General features: G+C 48.5%; 1 protein-coding gene across 3 annotated transcripts in view; it reads right to left on the reverse strand.

Annotated features, from left to right (window-relative positions):
• Positions 1–5,985: 5,985 nt before the first annotated feature.
• GRB2 (growth factor receptor bound protein 2) overlaps positions 5,986–14,317 on the reverse strand; it is a 90,316-nt gene continuing 81,984 nt past the window's right edge. For all 3 annotated transcript variants that reach the window (XM_059996928.1, XM_059996930.1, XM_059996927.1), the window contains exons 4-6: positions 12,019–12,141; positions 8,850–9,018; positions 5,986–8,095 (exon numbers count right to left, since the gene is read on the reverse strand). In XM_059996928.1, coding sequence (XP_059852911.1) covers positions 7,910–8,095; positions 8,850–9,018; positions 12,019–12,141 — 478 coding nt within the window. In that variant the 3' untranslated portion in view covers positions 5,986–7,909. The remainder of the gene's footprint in view (positions 8,096–8,849; positions 9,019–12,018; positions 12,142–14,317) is intronic.

Here is a 14,317-nt window from a genome sequence, read left to right on the forward strand (position 1 = left end):
AGATAACTCATATAAGTGGAATCATCCTTCCGGAACTGGCTTATTTCACTAAAGCATAATGTCTTCAGTGTTAATCCATGTTGTTGCATGTTGCAGAATTTCCTTCTTTTTAAGGCTGAACAGTCTTCTTGTGTGTGTTTGTGTATCCAGTCTTCTTTATCCATTCATCTGTTGATGGACATGTGGGTTGTTTGTACATCTTGGCTATTGTGAATAGTGCTGCAGTCAACATAGGAATGTTAATATCTCTCCGAGATCCTAATTTCAGTTATTTTGAATAAATACCCCGAGTGGGACGGCTGGATCACAGGGTTCTACTTTTAATGTTTTTTTTTGACACACTGTCTCATTTTATTCAAATACCAGTCTGCTCACACATGGTCCAAGAACACCCAAATAATAAAACAGATATAATCACATGTTAAAGATTGGTCTTCAAACATCATAGCCAATGATGCCACGCTTGTCTATGATCTTGACAACATAAAACCACCACCACACACCTCAGGGGCCACCAAACCATTGAGCAGAGCTTGCTTAACTGTGAGCTGTTGGAAGCTACCAGTTTGAGCACTATTGACAAATTTTTTTCAAGCTCTGAATAGCTGTAGGGAACCCAGCAAGGTTGGAGGAAGCAGCTCAACCTTGGCATAGTGGCAAAATGTGGCCAATCAAGGCTTTGAGAAAGTCACAGCAGCATTGACCAGTGCCGGGACCTTCTCTGCGTGGTTACGGACAAACTGGGCCATGGTTCTAGGACGGAAAGTCCATCGTCCTGACTGGCCGGCTGAATGTCACTGCCAGGAAGGCTATTTTTAATTTCTTGAGGAACCTACGTACTGTTTCCCACAGCAGCTGCACCAATTTATATTCCCACCGACATGCACAAAGTCCACAACTACTGAGCCTGCGTTCTAGAGCCTGCGAGCCACAACAACTGAGCCCACGTGCCACAACTACTGAAAGCCGCGTGCCTAGAGCCCGTGCTCCACAACAAGAGAAGCCACTGCAGTGAGAAGCCCGTGCACCACAATGAAGAGTAGCCCCCGCTCGCTGCAACTAGAGAAAGCCTGCGTGCAGCAACAAAGACCCAATGCAACCGAAATTTATAAATAAATAAATTTTAAAAAATGCCAATTCTTCCGAAGGTAGTTTATAAATCTAACATGATCCAAATAAAAACACTCAGAGGCATTTTTTTTTTCTCGAACTAGACAAGCTGATTCTAAAGTTTACGCTGAAAACATAAACAAGCAAGAAGAGCCAGGACGAGTCGAGAAGGGAGAGCGATGGGGGAGGTACAGCCCCATCAGATGTCCTAAGCTGCTGTGAAGTCTCAGGAACCACCCCCGCGTGCCTAGCACGGGCCCATGGACGTAAAGTGGAGAAATAGGACCCCACCATACTGAAACTCAGTGTACAAAATGCATCCTCTCAGATCTAAGAGCTGACAATGGATAATTTGTTTTTGTTTGGCTGTACCACATGCGTGGCATGCGGGATTTCCCGAACAGGGATAGAACCCACGCCCACTGCAGTGGAGGCGCTGAGTCTTAACCGTTGGACCTCCAGGGAAGTCCCTGACAATGGATCTTTTAAGAAATACTATCTGAGCAACTGGGCAGCCATCTGGAAACAAAGAGAGATGGATCCAAGCTCTCACTGATCACCAGGACAGCCTTCAAACGGATCAAAGATTTAAATTAAAAAAAAAAGAAAATATTGGATGAATTCCCTTGCCCTCAACAAGAGTCGTGGGTGGGCACAGGGCTGCCCAGGAGTAGGCTGGACTCCGAATAAATTACCAGGTGTGGGAGCTAGCACTGATTAACCCACATTATCCTGTGCAATCCTCAGATGGTTTATTGACCTCAGTTTCTTGACCGGAGGCTTAGAAAGGTAACTTGTTTAAGGTTACTGACCTGGTTACTAACTCTCAAAGCGACCCGTCCAAGGCCACCCCAGAGTCTGGAGTCCTCACCGTGGCTCCACTGCTCCCGGCTGCAGATAAGATTGACCACCACCGGCAAGCGGGTCATGGAAGCAGGGCACCGGGCTTGATGGAGGCAGGAGGGTGGGCTCACAGGACGGGTCAAGGAGTGGTCCTGTGTTCGGAGTTTGGAGACTGTGGTGGAACCAGCGTTCACGGGGAGCAGGTCAGGAAATTGAGCAGATTGGCCTCAGATCAGAGAGAACGGTGGATGCTGGTGAAAGCCAGGGACCCTCAGAAGGGTTGGAGGCCAAAGAGTTGGAGGACTGGACCAGGCTCAGACTGTGAAAGGCCTTGAACGCCAAAATCATAATCAGTACCAGTCCCGTCACATGAAAGTTTGTAAGACATCTACAGATGCAATCCCGCTGGATCCTCAGGCCAACCTGGTGACATGGGCTTGTTTTTTTTTTTAAATTAATTAATTAATTTTTGGCTGCGTTGGATCTTCATTGCTGCACGCGGGCTTTTCTCTAGTTACGGAGAGTGGGGGCTACTCTTCGTTGCGGTGTGCAGGCTTCTCATTGTGGTGGCTTCTCTTGTTGCAGAGCACGGGCTCTAGGCATGCGGGCTTCAGTGGTTGTGGCTCACAGGCTCAGTAGTTGTGGCTCATGGGCTCTAGAGCGCAGGCTCAGTGGTTGTGGCACACGGGCTTAGTTGCTCCGCGGCATGTGGGATCTTCCCGGACCAGGGCTCGAACCCGTGTCCCCTGCATTGGCGGGAGCATTCTTAACCACTGCGCCACCAGGGAAGTCCCAACATGGGCTTGTTTGAAAACAGATGAATGAAGGGAGCAGAGGTTAAGGGCCCTGCCCAAGGCCACGCAGCCTGGAATAAAGCCCTGGGTCTCGTGACTCCAAGCTCACTGTCTCTGACCTTGCAGCATACCTACGGGCCAGGAGTACGCACTTTGTCCTCTCAACAACCTGGCAGCGGAGGAAGGTCTCTCAGAAGAAGAGGGAAGGCGTGCTAGGCAGTCTGGGGACAACCGGGACCTGCAGGAAAAGAGCAGGGTGGAGGTCGAGGGGCCTGGGGGAGTATGGCCACAGGGGCCATTTCCTGGACGCCCAGCTGCCCCCGCGCTGTGCAGCCCTGGTTTGCCCCCTGCCTCTCTGGCCTCTTCCTCGTCTCCTTTGCTGCTTCCTCGTCCAGTCCCCAGGGCCCGGCCCCGAATTCTGCCCTCTTCCCTCTTTTGAGGAGAGCGGGTGAGGGCTCACCCAGGGCGAGGGCTTCAGGACCACTTCCACACCCACAACCCTGATCCCTTGCTCAGTCTTGTCTCCTGAGCTCCAGGTGACCACGTTCTGCTGCTCCAGACGTTTGCCACAGACACCAAAGGCAACTGGTCCACCCTCCCTCCCCACTGCACGCCAGCTCGCCCTCCTCCAGGGCTCCCTGTCTCAGTCGACAGCAACCTCAGGGCCCCTGCTGCTCAAGAAGGATCCGAGGGTCATCTCTACCCCTCCTTTTCCTTGACCCCCATGTCTTGACAACCGGTCCTCCTACATATGACTCAGATCAACCAGCTTCTCTTCGCTCCCCCTGCCACCCACCTGGCTCGGCAGGACAACTGCTCACCAGGGGGTCTCTTCCGTGGCCCCCTTTCTCCACTCTTCTAGCCAAACAGCACTGTGTCTGCTCCTCTGCTTCAAACCCTCCAGGGTGTGTCTCATAAAACCTTGCACGTGAATGTCTGCAGCAGCATCGTTTACGGCAGCCAAAGCGTGGAAACAACCCCAATGCTCATCACTGTACGAACGGATAAAAAAGACAGGGTGTCTCCATACCAGGGAGTGCTATTCGGCTGTAAGAAGGAATGACGTTCTGGTACGTGTCACCCCGTGGATGAGCCTTGGAAACACGATGCTGAGTGAAAGAAGCCGCCACAAAAGGCCACGTATTTATGATCTCGTTTATGCAAACAGTTCTGGACTGCCTATTCTGGACTGCCTATTCTGATAGGCAAATCCATAGAGACAGAAAGTAGACTGGTGGCGGCCAAGCGCTGGGAGGGGCTGGAGGAAGACGGCAAGTAACTGATAATGGATACATGGTTTCCACTTTTTCCATGAAAAAGTTCTAAAATTGATCGCATAACCTGTGAATATTAAACACCGCTGAATGGTCTGCTTTAAGTGGGTGACTTGTGGGACTTCCCTGGCGGTCCTGTGGTTAGGACTCCGAGCTTCCACCTCAGGGGGCACAGGTTCGATTCCTGGTCTGGGAACTAAGATCCCACACGCTGCATGCTGTGGCCAAATAAATAATGGGTGGCTTTAGGATAGTAAATTGTATCTCAGTAAAGCTATCCTTGAAAACAAAAACAAAAAATCCCAACCCTCCCAGCGTTGCCCACTTCCAGCTCCTTCTGTGGCTACATGGCCCTGCTTCATCTGGCCCCTGCCTCGGGACTTGGTTGGAGGGAGGTGCCTATAACCCCTGAGCCCCAGTGTAAGAAGTGTCCAAAGGAACACACATTCTGCGAGTACACAACCTCTCCTTGCTCTCCTGTGAAAAACAGATCACATCTATTTTTCTATGTCTCTCAGATCCAACCTGGAGAATTTGCATAACATGTAAATCCAGTGTCTTAGGAGTTACATCCCGCACGCGTAAATACAATTCCTCGCTCACCGTTCCTAGTTATCCAGGCACTTTGGAAAAGCCAGACGTTCTGACTTGAAGGTCACCTACTGTAAGCAGGTCAAGGGGACAAGTGTTGAGGAAAGGCAGACCACTGTGCCCATCCCCTTTCTCCTTCCATGTGTCACCTCAGCAGCTCCAGCGCGGCACTGACTCAGAGCGCTGGGGAGGAGCTGTCACCACCGCCCCTCCACAATCATCCTTGAAGACGAGCTTCTGTTGCCATCTCCCAGGTCGCCAGGTGTGAAGAAGGTCGGAGGGCTGCTCTGGGAGGAGCTCAGGGAGCAGGCCGCAGGCCACTCACCCACCAGAGCTTTCAGTCGTCACAGGCAGCCGAGCCGGCCCACTACATCCCACGGTGCAGTCTCCCCAAAGGCGCTCCCACCCAGACGCCTTCCCCCGCCAGAAATGACAGACCCAGGGCTGGAGGGGGACACAGACACCCAGAAACTTGTGACCAAACTGGTAGTGCAAAAGCAGCCATTTCCCCATTAATTCTGAAGCTATTCTGAGGCCATGAGTCAAAACAGGGCAGAAAGCCTCAAGGAGGCTGACAGTCACTGCCTGAAGTTTTCACTTCAGTGGCCCCTTCTGGAAACTTCTGCTGGCTTCTGCTCGGTCAGCCTGGGTGGACCCTGAGCCCAGTGGCCTCCAGCAGGGCAGCGCTGGGTCAAGCTCTGTCTCGCGGTCACTGCAGAGAAGGGGAGAAGTGGAGACTCTCTCATCCAAGCAGGGCAGCCACAAGCGAGGAAGGGTGCTGGGGCTCTGTGTAAGAACAGGATCAAGAACGTAAGTGGAAATTCCTTGGGTTTGGTTTCTTTCCTGTTCTCTCTCTAAACGAGTCTTATTTGACCTCCTGTAGCCAGCTCTATGGGTGGTGACAGGCCCAGTGTCACCCCGAGGTAGCCCGCTGGGCCAATGAGTTTGCTGTAACGAGTTGGGACACTGAGACTCCTTCAACATGGCTTATTCTGTCCTTCTGTCCTTTATTTATTTAGGTGGGAGGAGGGGACGAGAACCAAGCCAGCCGTGCTTAGTCCTTACGAGGCACTGAGACTACACCAGTTCTCAAACTGCGGCCTGTGGCTTCTGTCGGAAACACCGGGCGCTGCTGGTGCCCTCCACGCAATCTGAGGGTGGGGTCTGGCGTGTGGGACTCTGCACTGGGAACATGCTTGCAGGGATTCTGATCAACAGTGATGTGGGCATCACTCTTCCAGAGGCCCAGTGAGACCCCCATGGTCCCCAAGGAGTGAGGTGAGTTGGAAATAAGGACACAAGTGTCCTGATTCCCTGACAGAATCTTTAGGTTTTTACCTTAAGGCGAGGGGAAAAAAAGAAAAGATACAGAGTGAAGAATTCATTGTATGTTTATTATTCACAGTTAATCACTACCTACCAAATGCTACCCGCAGAGTTAAAGGATTAAGTACACAGGTCTTTTTATTTAAACACTGATTTTCTTTTAAATATATACACACAAAACTTAGTTCTGCAAGGCTTCATGATATACACCAATTCCAAAATAAAACAATCAAATGGTCCAGGTGCAGAATGCCAGAGATTCCTCATATCATCAGCAAGGAGAGGAGAAGCTAGTGGACAGGGGTGATGAGAGGCGGACGCTGTGTCTGGGAGTGCAGCGCCTCCTGGGCCTCAGGCCACTCCAGGCCGAGTCCGGCTCCATAACCAGAGTCCAGGGGAGACGCCGACCGACCACTTCAGAAGCCAAAGGCCACCACCAACTCCCAGTGGCCCCGTTTTTGTTGTGGGAAGGGTGGGGAGAAGATGATCACAGGCGTGTTACCACAAGGGAGAAGAAGCCAACAGGAGACGGACAGAAAGAGCTTTGCAATGGACTCAGCCTTCCTATCGTTCCAATCTTCCTTCCAACAGTCACTGCGTCACAGATACACTTCCTTTTCAGGGGGTCGGGTGGAGCAGCTATGAACACAGCCCGCTGTGAATGGAGACATGAAAAACCACCCGGCTGCTTCCTGAATGCGGCCTGAAGCTCACCTGGGCAGCTCAGGTAGGGGACACAAAAGGTGAAAGCCCTGAACAGATACCCCTAGATTTCAGAGTAAGAAAAATGAAGGGAAAACGCTCATCCTGCCCGCATACCCCACCCCAGTGTAGGAACACGGTAGAACCTGATACAATTTAAACCTTCCTGCATTTGAAACTTGCTGGCTCCAGAGACTGGTGTCTGGGGGTGTCTGGGGCTACAGAGGGCACAGACAACACCTGAGACCACAAGGTCAAGGACCCTGGCCCCCCTTTCAGCCAGCTCCAGTCAGATGCAGGGAGGGCTGTAACCCGGTCCCACTGTGCCCTGGGGCTCCGGCTCCCTTAACCTCCAGGGGCTATAAATATTAAAGTTGAACCTTACAGACTCTGGCTGTGCACAGGCAGGACGCCCACACCCTCATCTCACTTGTCTCCTCTTCCCTACCCTGTCCTCCCCTCCCCCGAGGGAAAAAAATATTTACAGAGTAGGAAACAAATTGGCTGTCTTTAACTTATTTTTAAAACAAAACAAATAAAAACCACCACTCATAAGCAACCCTTGAAATAAGGCAGAAGGCACTAAGAAAAACAACATGCTCAGGAACACCATCGGAAAGGGAAACCAACGTGGAAGAGAGACACAGGTTTGGGGCCTGGCTCGCAGGAAGCCCTGAGGGGCACACTCACCCCCACGCCCATCCAACCCTGACACAACATTCTGGTGGGGACTGGGGGCTGGCAGGCAGGTTCCCACTTGCCCTCCCTCCTCCGGCAGAAGCTAAAGGGCAAGGGCCGCCCGCTCCCGGCCCGCTCCTGTGTGTGTGCATGTAAACGCAGGACACAGAAGCGGCTGTTCTTTCTGTCGTCCCGACTAAAACAGACATTTTGCATAGAGAAAATATCAGCCCACGTGGTTTCTTTTCTTTTATTATTGGCATCAGCTAGGACTATATGTGGCATTAAATGTCATGCACTGATGGACAGAAGAGGAAACAGGATGAAAAAAAGGACAAAGGAGGAGGAATAGGAGCAGTGGTGAAAATTTGTAATAAAAACTCTTTTCTTAATTTATAGGTAAGTTTTGGCATTGTTATATCCAACTCCCCCTCCCACCCCCCAGAGTTCCAACCAAAGTGAGAGGGTCACCAGGTGACCCAGCTGGGTATTCTGAGCTCCCTCACAGGCTGCTGATAGAGGCAGCTGATGGGTTTAATTCTTTTGTACGTGTTTAAAATTTTTCGCTTTCTTTAAATAATCTCTTGACTCTTAGACGTTCCGGTTCACGGGGGTGACGTAATTGCGTGGAAACATGCCGGTCTGCCCGTGGCAAGCCCCTTTCCACCAGTTGGGGTCTGAGTTATCCATGACGTGGATAAAGTCTCCCCGACGGAATCCCAGCTCTCCATCCTCTTGGGGATCAAAGTCAAAGAGGGCTTGGACGTACGTCGGTTGCTGCAGAAGAGGGGCAGGGAGAAAACACACATTGCATCCCTGATCGTGGCCAGCCCCTCGTAAGCGGACCGGTGATGGGGAAACTGATGTGTGCCAGCCTTTTCACATTTCCTGAAATAACCCCTCACTTCTCCTCCCCTCCCCACCAATTCTTACAGTTTACCCGAGGTGGGTGTCGTGCAGTCTTCACCAGTGCTCAAAACCACCTGGGTGTCCCCACCGTGGAGGCGGGCTGCACCCCAGCATCAAGCAAAGAGCAGCAGGTACTGCTTCAAGAGGAAAGAACTTCGGAAACAGCCAGTGGGGTTTTGTTTACAATCCCAGACGTGGAAATGGTTTAGCTCCTATCGCTTTATCACGTAGAAAATCCTTAAGGTTTTATACAGTGAGAAGGGTAGAAGCTTGAATAAAATAAGGTGGTAATAACCATTACATGTGAGAAGGATTTTAAGAACGAGTGTGGACTTCACTCCCTTACAGTACGATTTTCCCCAAAGTTTACTTCCAGGCAGAGTATTTGAGGGTGTGTTAAAGACCTTCTTCCAAGAGACACAAGATAACTAGCAACACAATGCTTCAGAGAAGCAGCCTCTGGAAAAGACAAAACTATTTTTTGTTTCAAACGTCAAATCTTTAACATGACTTAATAATGAACACAGAAGGTCCAAAAGGAACCTTTTAAAAAAACACCTGCTTGCCTAAAGAGCTATTCTTAATTGCTAAGAATGACCCCAATGTGTCTTACGAGGCTTACCTGTGGCACCTGCTCTATGTCCCGGAGAAATATCTGCTGGTTTCTGGAGACGGATGTAGATCTGTGATAATCTACCAGCTCATTCAAAGAATTGAACTTGACCACCCAGAGGAAATACTTTCCAGCCCCATCTCGGAGCACCTTGAAGTGCTGTACATCATTTCCAAACCTGGGGAGGGGTAGAGGATACACGTGAGAACAGGCCAGAGGGCTCTGTCCCAGCTACCCAGGGGCCACCTGCCCACCAAGGAGGTGTCCTGGAGAACTTGTGTGCTGGCCATGCCCCTCACAGGCTGGGTGCCCAGGACTGTAGCACAACTTGACTTCCTGGCTGGAGAGCACCCTGAGACCCTCCATTAGGATGACAATTACCAGTGACAACAGGAAGAATCCTCGCCAGACAGGGAAACCCTGTCAGTCTGTCTAATTCTGAAAACATTTGTAAATAAAAAGAAATGTCCTGGGCTTCCCTGGTGGCGCAGTGGTTGGGAGTCCGCCTGTCGATGCAGGGGACGCGGGTTCGTGCCCTAGTCCGGGAGGATCCCACATGCCGTGGAGCGGCTGGGCCCGTGAGCCACGGCCGCTGAGCCTGCACGTCCGGAGCCTGTGCTCCACAGCGGGAGAGGCCACAGCAGTGAGAGGCCCGCGTAACGCAAAAAAAAAAAAAAAAAAAAAAAAAAGTCCTAACCTATATAATGCCTCTATGTGCCCTGCACTGTGCCAAATGAAAAACAGAACTGAAATCTTGTGTGACATTTGAAGACTACAAAAGATAAGATAGGAAATAAGGTGAGGAAAGGAGGGATTGGACAACTTCCAACAATTTTCCTATAACTGGGAGGAGTTTAAAGTCATGTTTTCTACTCAGGGATTTTAGCTCTACTTAAGGGGAAAAGATCTCAAAAGCAAGGAACATGCTGGGACAATAAATAAAAGGCCACCCCCCATAAAAGGCTTCTCTACCACCTGGTAAAAAGGCAAATGCTCTCTTTACAATGGCCCAGAAAAACAGCATGAGCCTGGCTGAGTGGGAATGGCCCACCACCGTCGTGCTGTCTGCCTAGAACATCAGCTCAAACAAGGCCCTGCCTGTCCCACTCTCTGCCGAGTCCTTGAGGTCCACACCAGCCCCCAGCCCTCAGAAGACGCTCTATGAAGATCTGTTAAATGAACGACTAAGAGTCTCTCCTCCCATCGCTGGTATTAAAGCGTAAATACTTCTTAAAACCAACCCAGCAGGTGGCAGCACTGAGCTTTAAGGAAGCCACTGAGTACAAGTGCGAAGTGCTTAGAAACAGCACTATTTCATGGGAAAAACGGTGGACGAGGAAGAAAGCTTTATGAGGAAGAAGGACATACTGAAATGGCACTTCTGGGCCCGTGGGAGCCCACTCCCACAGTGCAATGCAGGTGGCTTCTGAAAGGGGTACAGGGTCCCTAACGGTGAGCTGTTAACTACTGCAGTTTTTCCATTAGACTCAACGCCTTGAAACTCAAGACTGCACACTCTTGAACCTCCTTGGTGCAGGTGCTTGTGTTGTTAGAGGTGGTTATGACACCTGTTTCAAATTTTATTTCTAAAGCAATAAATACATGAACACTTTAAAGGTTTTATTTGATAAAACGGAAGGGTCTGGGAGGTTCCCGACAGCCAGCGCACGAGCATGGGCGGGCAGGCAGCCAGCGCATGGTCATCAGACAACCGAACCCGAACTGCCATGGGGTTTTTGGCCATCATTCAAGGATTAACTGCTTGTACTCCTTGTCCTCCACTGTTCGATTTATACTCAGGTCAGTCAGTATAAAACGTTAAGGAAAACAGAGGCGGAAACACAAGTTAATGAGAAGCATAAGGACTCTTCCACCTCAAGGTGCTCTCAGCCCACCAGGTCCTCATATGCAGGTGTTTAATCAAGCACATCAAAAAGCCACTGTTTCTAAGCATATGGGAGTAAGGGGTGCACGGGAACTCTGTACCTTCCACTCAATTTTGCTGTGAACCTAAACCTGCTCTAAAAAAGAAAGTTTCAAAAAAAAAAAAGCCATTGTTAAAAGAGGAAAAAAACTATTAGATCCAGTTTGATTTTTTTCATGTTGGGACTAAAACCTAACTATACTGGAAACGTATACGAAAGATACTGCAAATGTCACCTGAAACCACCTCCCACATCTTCACTGAGAAAAGAAACACAAAAATTTTATATTTAAATCTATATTAAAGAAACCCACACTTTAACTGCACATTTGGTCCTAAAATGAAACAAGATACTGAGCTGATTTTTGAAACTGAAAAATCTTTATATCATTTGTAAATGGCAAATAAATTGTTTTACAGCCTTCATTTTAAATGTATACTAAAGTGATCTGAGTTTTTAATCTAGTCACCTCTTTGTCACATAAACGATGATGTGATTTCTAAGATTCCTAGGGGAGGGTTTCCTGTGATAATATATTAACTAGAAATGGACAGAGTCAAAACACATATGGAAAAATGACAATTTGATTCAAAATCCTTACGTCACAGATGGGAAGTGATTAGCTTAGGATCCTCAAAGTTCCAATTTATATTCTCTATACCAAGGAGTTATACCAAGGTGGTATAACTCCCTGCCTTCCCCACTCCCTGCATACCAGCTCCCTTCCACATTTAAATTTACCACTGGGGAAAGCAAAAACCCCCAAACCCCTGTGGTCACCTTTTAAGTCAGTGTGAAGCCTAGTATGACACTGGTAGATTTCAGAGAGACACCTAGTCAAGGTGCACAAGGCAGCTGACCTAGTGATCAGTTGCTGTTACAGAGCTGCAGGAATCCCACAGAGGGCAGGGGTGCCCGGATAAGGGAAGAGCCGTGTGTGTGGAGAGCACTGCAGAGTGGTGGGGATTGGGGAAAACTGGCAAGTATTTGCTCTCTGAAGCTCAGCTGCTGCTCAGCAACTAAAGACAGTTTTCACATGGGAATCTAAATCCAGTGCTCCTAGAGGTCATTTTTAAGAGGAGCCAGAAATTAGGATTTTAATGTAAATTTGTCTGATTTATAAAATACTGTTTAGGCTCAACCTCTCCCAGTTTGCCACCTTTGGTGTGTGTACCCAGACACCTGGCCTCTGGCTTCACCATTTCCATCATCTGAAGACAGGATTCCAGGCAATCCAAGTAGTAAATACTTACTTGACAGAGAGGGAGAAATCCCCAGGAGCACTCTCGCTCTCTCGGATAAGAAAGGCCCCATCGTGCCGCTGTTTGCTAAGCATTTCTTCTGCCTTGGCTCTGGGGATTTTGCCAAAAAACCACCTAAGGAAGGAAGGCAAGCCAGTCAACATCTGCTTCCCCACAAAGAAACGGGATATCCAGCCTCTGAAATATGAGTAACAGAACACTCCTCGCTGAAGGAAGGGCCTCCCTCTCTACCCTCCTGTCTCCACATGCCCCATCACGCCTTGAGAGGGGGACCATCTCCCTGCAACCATCTCCTCCATTCCCCAGTGACTCAAAAGACACAATCGTGGGCCACTTTCTATACAGGAAGACACTTAAAAATGGGCCTCCTGGGCCAAAGCTCACTGGGCCCCCCACTGACTCATCAGCAAGGCAGCAGGGAAAGCCCAGGCCTATCGATTTGAGCACATGATGAACCATCTAAGGTGAGACAGGCCCTTCCTGCAGCCACTTGATAAGGCAGCAGCCTTGCTACAGTGGGATGAAGAGAAACAGGGGTAGGAAAGCTGGAAGGCCCAGAAGCTGGACAGGGCCACTTCTTGTAACAGCACAAAGGGAAGAGGTTCAGGCTGTGAGGGAGCAGCCTCTGCTCGTAGCTGTAGTTGGCACTCCTCTCAAGGCCACTCTCTGCTGTCACCGCTCAGAGTCTGGTTTTCAGGAACCATTAGGAATGCCATGCGTTACTCTGTGCAGAGGCAGCTAGTTGCAAAATTCACTTTTTCATTTGGAGTAACTTACAGATTCTTCTGCTCCCAATGCTAACTGACCTTGGTCACAAGAAAAAGTGGGTGAATTCATGGAAAAGGGTAGGAGCAGCAGGGGCTGGGGCTGACCATGAGGAAGAGGAGGAGAAATCTCTGAAACAGCTTCAAGTCACAGGCACCTCACTTCTCACAGGAAAGTCACAACTAATTAGGATAGATGACTGTGAAAACAAGGTTCTCTTTGCAACTTGTCGTTACTGTGTTATTATTTTAAAAAAAGCAACGATGCCACTTGTAACTAATAAAGACCTACCTGCTTCATCAGACTCCATACATGGTAACTAATATGCATTAAATATGCAAACTAGAATAACAAAGATACAAGGAGTCTGTTAAAGTTATAAATCTAACATATATCTATCTTACTTATAAGCAACTGCAAGATGTCTCTGAAACAATACACTATACTAAAATTCAAACAGAAGGATGGGAGCTGCTAGGAAGGATACATTCAGAAGTTGCCATTAGTAACCTTTAAACATTCCTAAAATCCGCAGCCTTGTATCTTTCTCATTTGAAGTGAAGTAATGCCAAGCCGCTGAGGAGCTGGTACAACCTATCTTCCTGCACCTACAAAGAACTTGAGGGTAAGTCTTCCAGGGCCTGGAAGTAAGGCCACACAGGAGAAATCATGTAGTAACACAACAGAACTATCTCCCACTAGGAAAGGACAGCTCATAGTGTTGAGATCACGTAAGTACTTTCTGTTTTCATCTGTGCTCTCTGGTTTACATTGCAGTGCCCGTGCACTCAGTAGCCATTTGGCCGAGAGGTGGCGAGAAGTTCCCCAACAGTCACATTCTTTCCTCCTAGACCCCCCAAATCTTCCAGCAGGCAGGCATTTTCCTTTCTGCTTTCCTTTTTTAAGGTATAAGTAATGAACATAAATTAAAATAGCTTAGATGTACGTGAAGTAAAAATAAGCAAGACTCTTCCCTCAAACTCCCCAGAGGCAGCAACTGTTGGCAGTTAGATGTGTATGTTTGTGGACCTTCCCTTATGGTGCACAAATATATAGATATGGTGGCAGTATTTTCTTCCTCTCAGCTTAAAATTAACTCATTTTTATTTTCAACTTGGAAAAAAAAACCAAAACCTGTGGTGAAGCAAAGTACTCTAACTGGAATTTTTACAAAGATTTACTTCATAAAAAACACCCGTTATAAGCACCCAGATTGAAAAATGGAAAATTAGTTGGAGACCATTTTATTAAATACTTCTTTTGTACCTGTTCCCATTTTCACTAAACACACACACACTCCCTCCCCCGCTTCCTCCCTCTAGAAAAAGAGGATGTCCCACAACATAAGGGATATGACACTATGAGGAACAGCTATCACTCTCAGTTATAACATTTAATACCACCATCCTACACTTCCTTAGCATTTTATACTGTTGTAACTTTAACTTCTTTTAATGGTGATATTTACATGTGACTACATGGCTATGGTCAAACTTCTTAAAATTTTTTAAAAGATGGGTTTATA

This window comes from Delphinus delphis, chromosome 19 (genome assembly GCF_949987515.2).
Source record: "Delphinus delphis chromosome 19, mDelDel1.2, whole genome shotgun sequence".
Classification (NCBI taxonomy): Eukaryota; Metazoa; Chordata; class Mammalia; order Artiodactyla; family Delphinidae; genus Delphinus; species Delphinus delphis.